This window comes from Oncorhynchus tshawytscha, linkage group LG14 (genome assembly GCF_018296145.1).
Source record: "Oncorhynchus tshawytscha isolate Ot180627B linkage group LG14, Otsh_v2.0, whole genome shotgun sequence".
NCBI lineage: Eukaryota > Metazoa > Chordata > Actinopteri > Salmoniformes > Salmonidae > Oncorhynchus > Oncorhynchus tshawytscha.
Genome location: NC_056442.1, coordinates 10,094,419 through 10,109,800, shown reverse-complemented (window position 1 = coordinate 10,109,800; position 15,382 = coordinate 10,094,419). Strand labels below are relative to the sequence as shown.

The 15,382-nt window shown below is 42.5% G+C and overlaps 1 protein-coding gene across 3 annotated transcripts in view; it reads left to right on the top strand.

Annotated features, from left to right (window-relative positions):
* The first annotated feature begins 3,175 nt into the window (after positions 1–3,175).
* Positions 3,176–15,382, top strand: part of LOC112266514 (cyclin-dependent kinase 15) — a 34,510-nt gene continuing 22,303 nt past the window's right edge. The window contains exons 1-2 of one of the 3 annotated variants that reach the window (XM_042297019.1): positions 3,176–4,438; positions 15,193–15,224. In XM_042297019.1, the coding sequence (XP_042152953.1) occupies positions 4,393–4,438; positions 15,193–15,224 (78 nt within the window). In that variant the 5' untranslated portion in view covers positions 3,176–4,392. Of the gene's footprint in view, positions 4,439–6,258; positions 6,299–15,192; positions 15,225–15,382 lie in introns of those variants that run through there. The other 2 variants (XM_042297018.1, XM_042297020.1) reach the window with 2 other exon arrangements.

The following is a 15,382-nucleotide window of genomic DNA, read 5'->3' as shown; positions in this document are numbered from 1 at the left end:
CCTGATTCTAACTGGATTATATTGATAGGCTTCCATTAAAGAACGCCCTCTGTGTTCTGTTAGACAAGTAACTCTTTATCCACATTATAGCATGGGGTGTAAAGCCATAACACATCGGTTTTTCCAGCAGCAGACTATGATCAATAATGTCAAAAGCTGCACTGAAGTCTAACAAGACAGGCCCAACAATCGTTTTATCGTCAATTTCTCTCAGCAAATCATCAGTCATTTGTGTAAGTGCTATGCTTGCTGAGTGTCCTTTCCTATGAGCATGCTGAAATTCTGTTGTCAGTTTGTTTACTGTAAAATAGCATTGTATCTGGTCAAACACAATTCTTTCCAGAAGTTTACTAAGGGTTGGTAACAGGCTGATTGGTCGGCTATTTGAGCCAGTAAAGCTTCCCTCCAGGCCTGAGGGCACACGATCTCTAGTAGGCTTAAATTGAAGATGTTGCAAACAGGAGTGGCATATTTCTGCTATTATCCTCAGTAATTTTCCATCTAGATTGTCAGACCCTGGTGGCTTGTCATTGTTGTTTTCATCTCTTCCACACTGACTTTACGGAATTCAAAAGTACAATTCTTGTCTTTCATAATTTGGTCCGATATACTTGGATGTGTAGTGTCAGCGTTTGTTGCTGGCATGTCATCCCTAAGTTTGCTTATCTTGCCAATGAAAAAGTCATTAAAGTAGTTTGCAATATCAGTGGGCTTTGTGATGAATGAGCCATCTGATTCAATAAATGAAGGAGCCGAGTTGGCTTTTTCCCCCTAAATTTAATTTAAGGTGCCCCAAAGCTTTTTACTATCATTCTTTATATAATTTTTCTTTGTTTCATAGTGTAGTTTATTTGTATTTGTATTTAGTTTAGTCACATGATTTCTTAATTTGCAGTACGTTTGCCAATCATTTGGGATGCCAGACTTAATTGCCATACCTTTCGCCTCATCCCTCTCAACCATCCTCATCAATCCAAGGGGATTTTAACCGTTTTTACAGTCATTTTCATAATGGGTGTGTGCTTATTAGTAACTGGAATAAGTAGTTTCATAAATGTGTCAAGTGCAGCGTCTGGTTGCTCCTCATTACACACCACAGACCAGCAAGTATTCTTTACATCATCAACATATGAATCACTACAAAACTTCTTCTATGACCTCTCAAACACTATATTAGGCCCAGCCTTTGGAACTTTGGTTTTCCCAGATATGGCTACTATATTGTGATCACTACATCCTATGGATTTGGATACTGCTTTAAAGCAAATATCTGCAGTGTCACGAAAGATGTGATCAATGCATGATTTAATTCCTGTGCTCTTTGTAACTACCCTGGTAGGTTGACTGACGACCCGATCCAGGTTGCATGCACTGGTTACCGTTTGAAGTTTTTTCCTGAGGTGCCAGCTTGATTATAGCCAGTCAATATTTAAATCACCCAGAAAATATACTTCTCTGTTGACATCACATACATTATCAAGCATTTCACACATATTATCCAGATACTGACTGTTAGCACTTGGTGGTCTATAGCAGCTTCCCACAAGAATAGGCTTTAGGTGAGGCAGATGAACCTGTAGCCATATTACTTCAACAGTATTTAACATTCGATTGTCTCTAAGCTTTGCAGGAATCTGGTTCTGAATATAGACCGCAACACCACCTCCGTTGGCATTTCTGTCTTTTCGGTAGATGTTATAACCATGTATTGCTACCACTGTATCATCAAAGGTATTATCTTAGTGAGTTTCAGAGATAGTCAGAATCAGTGGCTTCTTCCATGGTGTCCTCCCATAAACACCATTCTTGTTTAGTGTTTTACGCATTGTAGACTCGTCAACAGAGATGTTAGCATCTTCCAGAGATTTCTGTAAGTCTTCAGCTGACACTCTAGGATTCTTCCTGTTTGGCCCTGTCCGGGGGTATCATCGGATGGGGCCACAGTGTCTCCTGACCCCTCCTGTCTCAGCCTCCAGTATTTATACTGCAGTAGTTTATGTGTCGGGGGGCTAGGGTCAGTTTGTTATATCTAGAGTACTTCTCCTGTCTTATCCGGTGTCCTGTGTGAATTTAAGTATGCTTTCTCTAATTCTCTCTTTCTTTCTCTCTCTCGGGGACCTGAGCCCTAGGACCATACCTCAGGACTACCTGGCATGATGACTCCTTGCTGTCCCCAGTCCACCTAGCCGTGCTGCTGCTCCAGTTTCAACTGTTCTGCCTGCGGCTATGGAACACTGACCTGTTCACCGGACGTGCTACCTGTCCCAGACCTGCTGTTTTCAACTCTCTGGAGACAGTAGGAGCGGTAGAGATACTCCTAATGATCGGCTATGAAAAGCCAACTGACATTTACTCCTGAGGTGCTGACTTGCTGCACTCTCGACAACTACTGTGATTATTATTATCTGACCATGCTGGTCATTTATGAACATTTGAACATCTTGGCCATGTTCTGTTATAATCTCCACCCGGCACAGCCAGAAGAGGACAGGCCACCCCTCATAGCCTGATTCCTTTCTAGGTTTCTTCCTAGGTTTTGTCCTTTCTAGGGAGTTTTTCCTAGCCACCGTGCTTCTACACCTGCATTGCTTGCTGTTTGGGGTTCTAGGCTGCGTTTCTGTGCAGCACTTTGAGATATCAACTGATGTAAGAAGGGCTATATAAATAAATTTGATTTGATTTGACAATATGTCTTACCGTGGACTGACTTTTAGAGATACTTTTGTCACCCTTTCCAGCTTTATGCAAGGCAACAATTCTTAATCTTAGGTCTTCTGAGATCTCTTTTGTTTGAGGCATGGTTCACATCAGGCAATGCTTCTTGTGAATAGCAAACTCAAATTTTGTGAGTGTTTTTTATGGGTCAGGGCAGCTCTAACCAAAATTTCCAATCTCGTCTAATTGATTCGACTCCAGGTTAGTTGACTCCTGACTTCAATTAGCTTTTGGGTTTCACATACTTTTTCCAACCTACACTGTGAATGTTTAAATGATGTATTCAATATAGACAAGAAAAATACAATAATTTGTGTGTTATTAGTTTAAGCACACTGAGTTTGTCTATTGTTGTGACTTAGATGAAGATCAGATAAAATTGTATGTCAAAGTTATGTAGAAATCCAGGTAATTCCAAAGGGTTCACATCATTTTTCTTGCCACTGTATGGTTCATGAGGAGAAGATGATTGCAGGTTATTTTGAGTGTTAGAGTTACACATGCAATGAATGAGTTGTTCATAGTTTCCTTGTTTTTTCAGGTATCAAAACCAAATTCAGCACGGTTCATCTTAGGGACGTCCACGATAGTGGTGACACATTTCAAGTCGATAGGCCGCTGTGGAGTAGATTTACAGTGGTTTAAATGGACACATAAAATCTGATTTTGGATTTGTTACTAACTCATTTGATTTGTTAATTGGTCCTATGGTTCATGAGAATACGTTTTTCAAATATTTAAAAATATATCTATTTTTGGCATATTTTAGCATTAGATGCTAATATGCATCTGCTGTTATCGTGCGGCCATCTTTGAATGCATCAATGTTCTTTTCTCATACTCCTTAGCAACTAATTTGGAGTGAATCTGACTTTTAGTTAATGAGAAGATTTTTTGGGATTATTCAAAGCATTATCATTACATAATCAAAACTTAACAAAATTTGTTCAGCATGAGGAAAGACGCCTGTATTTCAAGTCTCGAGGTCAAACGGGTCGGCGAATATGAAGGTTTAAGTGAGACTACTGGCCAATCGGTGCCATTCTTTTTGACCAAGTTACTCATGGCCTCTAGTTTCTGTGTGCCGAATTAGATGTTTAAAAAAACAAAAACAATCTATGCTTGAATTATTGGAATGAAGATGATCAAAAGCGTGGCTCACTTCTGCCCACAGCACACACACACATTAGTGACCCCCTGAACACAATGCTCAAGCTCCAACCTTTCAAAACACGCCAGCAGCCCCGGCTCTCTCCTCCACTGAGAGCTCATTGGGCAGTGCCTCCTATCTGACTCCGCTGATTGGCTATTGAATGTTGCCTCGCAGGCAGCAGAGGAACTGTCAGCAGGAGGGGACAGGGAGAAAGAAGGGAAAGTGAGAGAGGGAGGATACAGTGCAATATTGTGAGAGGGAGAGAGCAAAACAGAGAGAGTAATAGAGGAGGCAAGAGCACCTTCAGGCAAAAGGAGGAAGAAGATAAAGGGAAAGTAGGAAAATTCTGTCTGTGTTGCTAAAGCTGTTTACGTCTGAGGTTGCTGAAGACAAGGAGGGGCTGTGACTGAGATGAGAGTGCTGCTGTAGCTGGGTCCAGTTCTAGGGATGCCGGGGTGGAAGTGAGGTTCTATAGCGGTTCCACAGCAGTTCCACAGTACCACCAGGCAGGAACCAACGCTGGGATGCAGAACCTACGACAAGCAGCCACAGAGGCTTTCCATCGCCTGGGTGAGTATCAGTCAAACCTACCCTCCCTAGAAACAGTACCACACTGACTCCAGTCAGGTTAGGGGATCGAGCAGTGCTTGCTCAAGCTTCCTCATACCCACAAACAGCATTTACAGAGTTCTCATTGGTAGCCTGCTATGCTTATTGTGTTCCATCTTTGTACTATGCCAGATTCCAGGATACACTGCATGGGGAATGTACTGTATGTTACCTAGGGAACACAATACCTAACTTGTTGGCAGGACAACTATCCTTACACACTCTACAGGTAATGACAGGCAGCAGCTTGTTAACAGGGTCGGGTGTTGTAGTGTGGTATGTTGCCGTGTTCCAGGGATGCGGGCACCCTTAGGGACTGGACTTTTCCAAACGTCAGTAGCTTGGCAAGGACTGGCAAGTTATATTGCTGATCTGCAGATACAGCTTGGAAGCCCACAGCTTATTGAATAAAGCATAAAAATGCTGATGAGCAAAGGGGCTGTTTTGCTCCCAAAGTGGGAGAGAAGACATGTGAGGGGTGATGTGATTACGAGGGGAGAGAGGAGAAGAGAGGAGGAGAGAGGAGGTGGCCCCAGCGGGAGCAGAGGGGTGTTTTGCTCGCTAAGTGGGAGAGGAAAGGGGTGAGGAGAGAGGTGAAGGAGGAGGTAAGAAGCAGAACATGTGTTTGTCAAATCAAAATCAAATCAAAATCAAATCAAATTTATTTGTCACATACACATGGTTAGCAGATGTTAATGCGAGTGTAGCGAAATGCTTGTGCTTCTAGTTCCGACAATGCAGTAATAACGAGCAAGTAATCTAACTAACAATTCCAAAAAAACTACTGTCTTATACACAGTGTAAGGGGATAAAGAATATGTACATAAGGATATATGAATGAGTGATGGTACAGAGCAGCATAGGCAAGACACAGTAGATGATATCGAGTACAGTAGATGATATCGAGTACAGTATATACATATGGGATAAGTATGTAAACCAAGTGGCATAGTTAAAGTGGCTAGTGATACATGTATTACATAAGGATGCAGTCGATGATATAGAGTACAGTATCAACGTATGCATATGAGATGAACAATGTAGGGTAAGTAACATTATATAAGGTAGCATTGTTTAAAGTGGCTAGTGATATATTTACATCATTTCCCATCAATTCCCATTATTAAAGTGGCTGGAGTAGAGTCAGTGTCATTGACAGTGTGTTGGCAGTAGCCACTCAATGTTAGTGGTGGCTGTTTAACAGTCTGATGGCCTTGAGATAGAAGCTGTTTTTCAGTCTCTCGGTCCCAGCTTTGATGCACCTGTACTGACCTCGCCTTCTGGATGGCAGCGGGGTGAACAGGCAGTGGCTCGGGTGGTTGATGTCCTTGATGATCTTTATGGCCTTCCTGTAGCATCGGGTGGTGTAGGTGTCCTGGAGGGCAGGTAGTTTGCCCCCGGTGATGCGTTGTGCAGACCTCACTACCCTCTGGAGAGCCTTACGGTTGAGGGCGGTGCAGTTGCCATACCAGGCGGTGATACAGCCCGCCAGGATGCTCTCGATTGTGCATCTGTAGAAGTTTGTGAGTGCTTTTGGTGACAAGCCGAATTTCTTCAGCCTCCTGAGGTTGAAGAGGCGCTGCTGCGCCTTCCTCACGATGCTGTCTGTGTGAGTGGACCAATTCAGTTTGTCTGTGATGTGTATGCCGAGGAACTTAAAACTTGCTACCCTCTCCACTACTGTTCCATCGATGTGGATGGGGGATGTTCCCTCTGCTGTTTCCTGAAGTCCACAATCTCAATCAAAGTCCACAAGTTTGTCTCACTGAGTGGGAGAGAAGACGGGAGAGGAGTGAGATGGTAACCCACATCTCCCCCAAGGTGGGTGCAGGTTCTCAGGGGGAGGGAAGGTAGACAGCTAAGGCATCAAGGTGCAGGTTGTCAGGGGAGGGAAGGTAGACAGCTAAGGCATCAAGGTGCACGTTGTCAGGGGGAGGGAAGGTAGACAGCTAAGGCATCAAGGTGCAGGTTGTCAGGGGAGGGAAGGTAGACAGCTAAGGCATCAAGGTGCAGGTTGTCAGGGGAGGGAAGGTAGACAGCTAAGGCATCAAGGTGCACGTTGTCAGGGGGAGGGAAGGTAGACAGCTAAGGCATCAAGGTGCAGGTTGTCAGGGGGAGGGAAGGTAGACAGCTAAGGCATCAAGGTGCACGTTGTCAGGGGAGGGAAGGTAGACAGCTAAGGCATCAAGGTGCAGGTTGTCAGGGGGAGGGAAGGTAGACAGCTAAGGCATCAAGGTGCAGGTTGTCAGGGGAGGGAAGGTAGACAGCTAAGGCATCAAGGTGCAGGTGGTTCCAGTTCCTAGTGGGGGAGGTTGGTTGTCAGGGGGATGGGTACTGGGTAGTTATAGTGCTGTTATACAGTCAGGGTAGTTATAGTGCTGTTATACAGTCAGGGTAGTTATAATGTTATAGTGCTGTTATACAGTCAGGGTAGTTATAATGTTATAGTGCTGTTATACACTCAGGGTAGTTATAGTGCTGTTATACAGTCAGGGTAGTTATAGTGCTGTTATACAGTCAGGGTAGTTATAGTGCTGTTATACAGTCAGGGTAGTTAGAATGTTATAGAGCTGTTATACAGTCAGGGTAGTTATAATGTTATAGTGCTGTTATACAGTCAGGGTAGTTATAATGTTATAGTGCTGTTATACAGTCAGGGTAGTTATAGTGCTGTTATACAGTCAGGGTAGTTATAATGTTATAGAGCTGTTATACAGTCAGGGTAGTTATAATGTTATAGAGCTGTTATACAGTCAGGGTAGTTATAATGTTATAGAGCTGTTATACAGTCAGGGTAGTTATAATGTTATAGAGCTGTTATACAGTCAGGGTAGTTATAATGTTATAGAGCTGTTATACAGTCAGGGTAGTTATAATGTTATAGAGCTGTTATACAGTCAGGGTAGTTATAATGTTATAGTGCTGTTATACAGTCAGGGTAGTTATAGTGTTATAGTGCTGTTATACAGTCAGGGTAGTTATAATGTTATAGAGCTGTTATACAGTCAGGGTAGTTATAATGTTATAGTGCTGTTATACAGTCAGGGTAGTTATAGTGCTGTTATACAGTCAGGGTAGTTATAATGTTATAGAGCTGTTATACAGTCAGGGTAGTTATAATGTTATAGTGCTGTTATACAGTCAGGGTAGTTATAGTGCTGTTATACAGTCAGGGTAGTTATAGTGCTGTTATACAGTCAGGGTAGTTATAATGTTATAGAGCTGTTATACAGTCAGGGTAGTTATAATGTTATAGAGCTGTTATACAGTCAGGGTAGTTATAATGTTATAGTGCTGTTATACAGTCAGGGTAGTTATAATGTTATAGTGCTGTTATACAGTCAGGGTAGTTATAATGTTATAGAGCTGTTATACAGTCAGGGTAGTTATAATGTTATAGAGCTGTTATACAGTCAGGGTAGTTATAATGTTATAGAGCTGTTATACAGTCAGGGTAGTTATAATGTTATAGTGCTGTTATACAGTCAGGGTAGTTATAATGTTATAGAGCTGTTATACAGTCAGGGTAGAAGTTATAGTGCTGTTATACAGTCAGGTAGTTATAATGTTATAGTGCTGTTATACAGTCAGGGTAGTTATAATGTTATAGAGCTGTTATACAGTCAGGTAGTTATAATGTTATAGTGCTGTTATACAGTCAGGGTAGTTATAATGTTATAGAGCTGTTATACACTCAGGGTAGTTATAATGTTATAGTGCTGTTATACAGTCAGGGTAGTTATAATGTTATAGTGCTGTTATACAGTCAGGGTAGTTATAATGTTATAGTAGCTGTTATACAGTCAGGGTAGTTATAATGTTATAGAGCTGTTATACAGTCAGGGTAGTTATAATGTTATAGAGCTGTTATACAGTGCTGTCAGGGTAGTTATAATGTTATAGAGCTGTTATACAGTCAGGGTTATAGTGCTGTTATAATGTTATAGTGCTGTTATACAGTCAGGGTAGTTATAATGTTATAGAGCTGTTATACACTCAGGGTAGTTATAGTGCTGTTATACAGTCAGGGTAGTTATAATGTTATAGCGCTGTTATACACTGAGGGTAGTTACAGTGCTGTTATACAGTCAGGGTAGTTATAATGTTATAGTGCTGTTATACAGTCAGGGTAGTTATAATGTTATAGAGCTGTTATACAGTCAGGGTAGTTATAATGTTATAGAGCTGTTATACAGTCAGGGTAGTTATAATGTTATAGAGCTGTTATACAGTCAGGGTAGTTATAATGTTATAGAGCTGTTATACAGTCAGGGTAGTTATAATGTTATAGTGCTGTTATACACTCAGGGTAGTTATAATGTTATAGAACTGTTATACAGTCAGGGTAGTTATAATGTTATAGTGCTGTTATACACTCAGGGTAGTTATAGTGCTGTTATACAGTCAGGGTAGTTATAGTGCTGTTATACAGTCAGGGTAGTTATAATGTTATAGAGCTGTTATACAGTCAGGGTAGTTATAATGTTATAGTGCTGTTATACAGTCAGGGTAGTTATAATGTTATAGTGCTGTTATACAGTCAGGGTAGTTATAATGTTATAGTGCTGTTATACAGTCAGGGTAGTTATAGTGCTGTTATACAGTCAGGGTAGTTATAGTGCTGTTATACAGTCAGGGTAGTTATAATGTTATAGAGCTGTTATACAGTCAGGGTAGTTATAATGTTATAGAGCTGGGGAAGCAGGATGCTGGTGGTTCTGTAGACAGAGATGAATAATGCATCACTCTCACAGCTGCAGTTTAAACAAAATAAAGTAAGTGCTCTGTAGTCCTCTAAAAGACTCAAAGATTCAAATGCAATGGCACGTCCACTAACCAGTTTCCGTCACATTGGTTGTGTCTTGTTCGAATCAGAACTGTGCTAAGTGATTTTATTATCGTACACAGACAGGACAGCCGATATTCCTCCTCTCTATTGTCCTGTCAGTTTGAACAAGGAAACTGTTGTTTCCTGTGATCTGAAGAGACTCGGATGAGCATTGCATATTTCTATCAGAGAGAGAGCAGCTGTACTGCTCAGCTGCTTGGCCTGGGAGCATAACTCACAGGGTGTCCAAACGAGCGCCTATCTCTACGCTATTCAGAGACGCTGATAGTATGTCTGAACACTAGGCTGCTAGTACACTGCTTCTGCACATGATTGCATGTTTACTCATGTCTTGAATCATTACGTACTTGTGCTATTTTCCATGTATCCCACACAACACAGTATGATAGTATGCCAGAGGTAAGATTACAGAGGACAGGACTGGCTAAGACTGGCTACGAGGGACACGCCACAGGGCATTCCAATTCCAATATAGCTCAGAGGAAATAGTATAAGAGCATCAATGACACATCGACTCCCCCCAAAAATGCCTCAACCTCAATTCATTGAGGAGTGGGTACTTGAAGAATCCAATCTGTGTGTGTGTGTGTGCTTTTTCAGCTTCACTCTCTCTCTCTCTCTCTGACACATCTCATCCCCTCCTCAATACCCCCACTCCCCCCTGGGTGAGTTGGACAATAGACAAAGTTGCACTTTTTTTCGACACCCCTCAAGCTGTACTTGTGTAGTGCCCATCTGTGTGATGTCTATCTGTGTGTGACTGTCTGGTAGACCTGGCTGGAAGGCTACAGCGGCTCGGTCCGTTCAACATATGCCTGCCTGAGCCCCCCAGGCTGCTCCCAGTGGGTAGTGGATTAACAAGCTGCCTGGAAGCTGCCTGTCATCCTGTGACAAGTGTCCACCTCCAACAGCTACGGCCCACTCTGCTCTGCTCTGTTCTGCCTCAGGAATACTGATGAGGGCTATCTGTATGTACGGGTCTGTATGAGGGCGAGATGGAGGGATAGGAATGGAGGGAGGAGGGTAGGTGGTGAATGGTGGGCTCGGCGTGTGATGGAGCATGAGTGACTGTCTCTCTGTGCCTCCATAAATAACCCTGACGTGCTGTACCAAGGCAGAGCTATAATATAATATCCTAATATCCTAACCTACTTTTCCCCCCTTTTCTCCCCAATTGGTAGTAACAGTCCCGGGTCTGTAGTGACTCCTCAAGAACTGCGATGCAGTACCTTAGACCGCTGCACCACTCGGGAGACCTCCGTTCTAGGGATTCTATTTCTATGGTAGCTACTTTACATCACCTTAGTCCATTGCCCTTCAGTCAGAGTGATACCAGAACGTCCCTACCCCAGGATGGCTGCACATACTGCAGAGATCGTGACCTCCATTTTCTGGTTGGCATTCCTAGTTTCTACCCAATCTAATTATAGCTTGACTTTGTCGATGGCTGCACATGCTGAGCCAAGAGGAGTTTTAGTTAGTTGGAAAAGGCAATGTGCCAGCTGTACTGTATTCTTCCAAGACAAATATATTTAGACTGGAACATGTTTGTATGGGTTTAATTACCCAATGTGTCAATTTATAGATGTGGCTTTTATATGAACAACAACATACATTTATACCCTCAATAATTTCCCATATCAAATTGGTTGTTGCCAAACAATTATAGCTTTATATTACAGTATCTTTTCCTGTTTAAATACTATACAGTGGGGCAAAAAAGTATTTAGTCAGCCACCAATTGTGCAAATTGTGCAAGAGAGGCCTGTAATTTTCATCATTGGTACACTTCAACTATGACAGACAAGATGAGAAAAAAAAAATCCAGAAAATCACATTGTAGGATTTTTAATGAATTTATTTGCAAATTATGGTGGAAAATAAGTATTTGGTCACCTACAAACAAGCAAGATTTCTGGCTCTCACAGACCTGTAACTTCTTCTTTAAGAGGCTCCTCTGTCCTCCACTCATTACCTGTATTAATGGCATCTGTTTGAACTTTATATCAGTATAAAAGACACCTGTCCACAACCTCAAACAGTCACACTCCAAACTCCACTATGGCCAAGACCAAAGAGCTGTCAAAGGACACCAGAAACAAAATTGTAGACCTGCACCAGGCTGGGAAGACTGAATCTGCAATAGGTAAGCAGCTTGGTTTGAAGAAATCAACTGTGGGAGCAATTATTAGGAAATGGAAGACATACAAGACCACTGATAATCTCCCTCGATCTGGGGCTCCACGCAAGATCTCACCCCGTGGGGTCAAAATTATCACAAGAACGGTGAGCAAAAATCCCAGAAGCACACGGGGGGACCTAGTGAATGACCTGCAGAGAGCTGGGACAAAAGTAACAAAGCCTACCATCAGTAACACACTACGCCGCCAGGGACTCAAATCCTGCAGTGCCAGACGTGTCCCCCTGCTTAAGCCAGTACATGTCCAAGCCCGTCTGAAGTTTGCTAGAGAGCATTTGGATGATCCAGAAGAAGATTGGGAGAATGTCATATGGTCAGATGAAACCAAAATATAACTTTTTGGTAAAAACTCAACTCGTCGTGTTTGGAGGACAAAGAATGCTGAGTTGCATCCAAAGAACACCATACCTACTGTGAAGCATGGGGGTGGAAACATCATGCTTTGGGGCTGTTTTTCTGCAAAGGGACCAGGACGACTGATCCGTGTAAAGGAAAGAATGAATGGGGCCATGTATTGTGAGATTTTGAGTGAAAACCTCCTTCCATCAGCAAGGGCATTGAAGATGAAACGTGGCTGGGTCTTTCAGCATGACAATGATCCCAAACACACCACCCGGGCAACGAAGGAGTGGCTTCGTAAGAAGCATTTCAAGGTCCTGGAGTGGCCTAGCCAGTGTCCAGATCTCAACCCCATAGAAAATATTTGGAGGCAGTTGAAAGTCTGTGTTGCCCAGCAACAGCCCCAAAACATCACTGCTCTAGAGGAGATCTGCATGGAGGAATGGGCCAAAATACCAGCAACAGTGTGTGAAAATCTTGTGAAGACTTACAGAAAACGTTTGACCTCTGTCATTGCCAACAAAGGGCATATAACAAAGTATTGAGATAAACTTTTGTTATTGACCAAATACTTATTTTCCACCATAATTTGCAAATAAATTCCTACAATGTGATTTTCTGGATTTTTTTTTTTTTACAGGCCTCTCTCATCTTTTTAAGTGGGAGAACTTGCACAATTGGTGGCTGACTAAATACCTTTTTGCCTCACTGTATGTGTTGCTATACAGGGAAAAAGGCTTTCTGTAAAGCCTATTGTTATTAAAGTCAAGCAGCCCTAATGGTAATGTCTTGTCTGGATGGGTACAGTGAAGCCTTCCCATTTAGAAGATAAGGAGCAGTCATGTTCCTGCAAACTTTGACTGTCACTTATGAGAACGAGCTACTGACCCAGACTCCTCTCGAAGTTCTCTCTCTCTGTCTTTGTATCTCTTTCTTTCTGTCTCTCTCCCCTTCTGTCTGAGTCTCTGTATCTCTCTGTGTCTCTCTGTGTCTTTCTCCAAGTCCGTCTGTGTCCCTGTCTCTTCGAGTCTCTCTTTGTCTCTGTCTCTCTGTGTCGCTCTCTCTCTGTCTCTCTGTGTCTCTCGCTGTCTCTCTGTCTTTCTCTGTGTCTCTGTCTCTCTCTCCAAGTCTCTCTCTGTCTGTCCGTGTCTCTCTCCAAGTCTGTGTCTCTCTGTCACTGTCTCTGTCTCTCTCTGTCTCTCTGTATCTCTCTCAAGTCTCTCTCTGTCTCTCTGTCTGTCCGTGTCTCGCTGTCTCTCTCTCCAAGTCTCGCTCTGTCTCTCTGTCTCTCTCTCCCTCTCTGTCTCTCTCTCCAAGTCTCTCTCTGTCTCTCTGTCTCTCTCCAAGTCTGTCTCTCTGTCTCTCTCTCCCTCTGTCTCTCTCTCCAAGTATCTCTCTCTCTCTCTGTCTCTCTCTCTAAGTCTCTCTCTGTCTCTTTCTCTCTCTCTAAGTCTCTCTCTGTCTGTCCGTGTCTCTCTCCAAGTCTGTGTATCTCGCTCTCTGTCTCTCTGTCACTGTCTCTCTGTCTCTCTCTGTCTCTCTGTATCTCTCTCCAAGTCTCTCTTTGTCTCTCTGTCTCTCTCTCCCTCTCTGTCTCTCTCCCCAAGTATCTCTCTCTCTCTGTCTCTCTCTCCAAGTATCTCTCTCTCTCTGTCTCTCTCTCCGTCTCTCTCTCCAAGTCTCTCTCTGTCTCTGTCTCTCTCTCCAAGTCTCTCTCTGTCTCTCTCTCCAAGTCTCTCTCTGTCTCTCTCTCCAAGTCTCTCTCTCTCTCTCCAAGTCTCTCTCTGTCTCTCTCTCCAAGTCTCTCTCTGTCTGTCTGTGTCTCTCTCTGTCTCTCTCTCCAAATCTCTCTCTGTCTCTCTGTCTCTCTCTCCAAGTATCTCTCTGTCTCTCTCTCCAAGTCTCTCTCTGTCTCTCTGTCTGTCCGTGTCTTTCTCCAAGTCTCTCTCTGTCTCTCACTGTCTCACACTCCCCAACTTATATCAACATCATCACTCACGTCACACACTCACATTTCCATCTCTTCCTCCTGTCACTCATCCTCTTCCTCTCCCTCCTCCTCCTCTCCTTCCTTCCCTGCTCCACTCCTCTCTCATTTGACTTCTCTGCTCCACTTTTCACATTCCATTAGAATCTCTCAGCTACAGAATTTTACCACAATGGACTTAACGTTCAATGTTATCTTCAGCTGAATTCTTATAAAGCAACGATAGCAGCAGTAGACATTGTAGCATCCTTGTAACACAGGACCTTAAAGTTTATGGTTTGGTCCAAGTGGTTTGGTCCAAATGTTGTTTCCATGTGTTCCAACCATGTCTTCTATCCAAGTGTTCTATCATAGTGTTCTAACCATGTGTTCCAACCATGTCTTCTATCCAAGTGTTCTATCATAGTGTTCTAACCATGTGTTCCAACCATGTCTTCTATCCAAGTGTTCTATCATAGTGTTCTAGCCATGTGTTCCAACCATGTCTTCTATCCAAGTGTTCTATCATAGTGTTCTAGCCATGTGTTCCAACCATGTGTTCTATCCAAGTGTTCTAACCATGTGTTCTATCCAAGTGTTCTATCATAGTGTTCTAACCATGTGTTCTATCCAAGTGTTCTATCATAGTGTTCTAACCAGTGTTCTATCCAAGTGTTCTATCATAGTGTTCTAACCAGTGTTCTATCCAAGTGTTCTATCATAGTGTTCTAACCAGTGTTCTATCCAAGTGTTCTATCATAGTGTTCCAACCAGTGTTCTATCCAAGTGTTCTATCATAGTGTTCTAACCAGTGTTCTATCCAAGTGTTCTATCATAGTGTTCTATCCAAGTGTTCTATCATAGCATTCTAACCTGTGTTATATCCAAGTGTTCTATCATAGTGTTCTAACCAGTGTTCTATCCAAGTGTTCTATCATAGTGTTCTAACCAGTGTTCTTAACAAATTTCTTAACAAATGTTCTATCATAAGTTCTAAGAAGTGTTCTATCCTGGTGTTCTATCATAGTGTTCTAACCAGTGTTCTATCCAAGTGTTCTATCATAGTGATCTAACCAGTGTTCTTAACAAATGTTCTATCATAAGTTCTAACAAGTGTTCTATCCAGGTGTTCTATCATAGTGTTCTAACCAGTGTTCTATCCAAGTGTTCTATCATAGTGTTCTAACCAGTGTTCTATCCAAGTGTTCTATCATAGTGTTCTAACCAGTGTTCTTAACAAATGTTCTATCATAAGTTCTAACAAGTGTTCTATCCAGGTGTTCTATCATAGTGTTCTAACCAGTGTTCTATCCAAATGTTCTTAACAAGTGTTCACTCTTTCTGTCTTTTGTTCCTGGCAGGTCTGAAGCAAAGACAGCTGGGATATGAGGAGGTAAGATACCCTATGTTATTGTCTGTGTCTGAAACACTTACAAAATACTATTTTTAAGGGTCAGATTCGACTATGTATCACAAGAATTTTAGACAGTTAGACGTACTTTGTTGTTCCCTCTCTCTGGTTCTCTCTGGCGTCCTCTGTCCCTCCTGGGG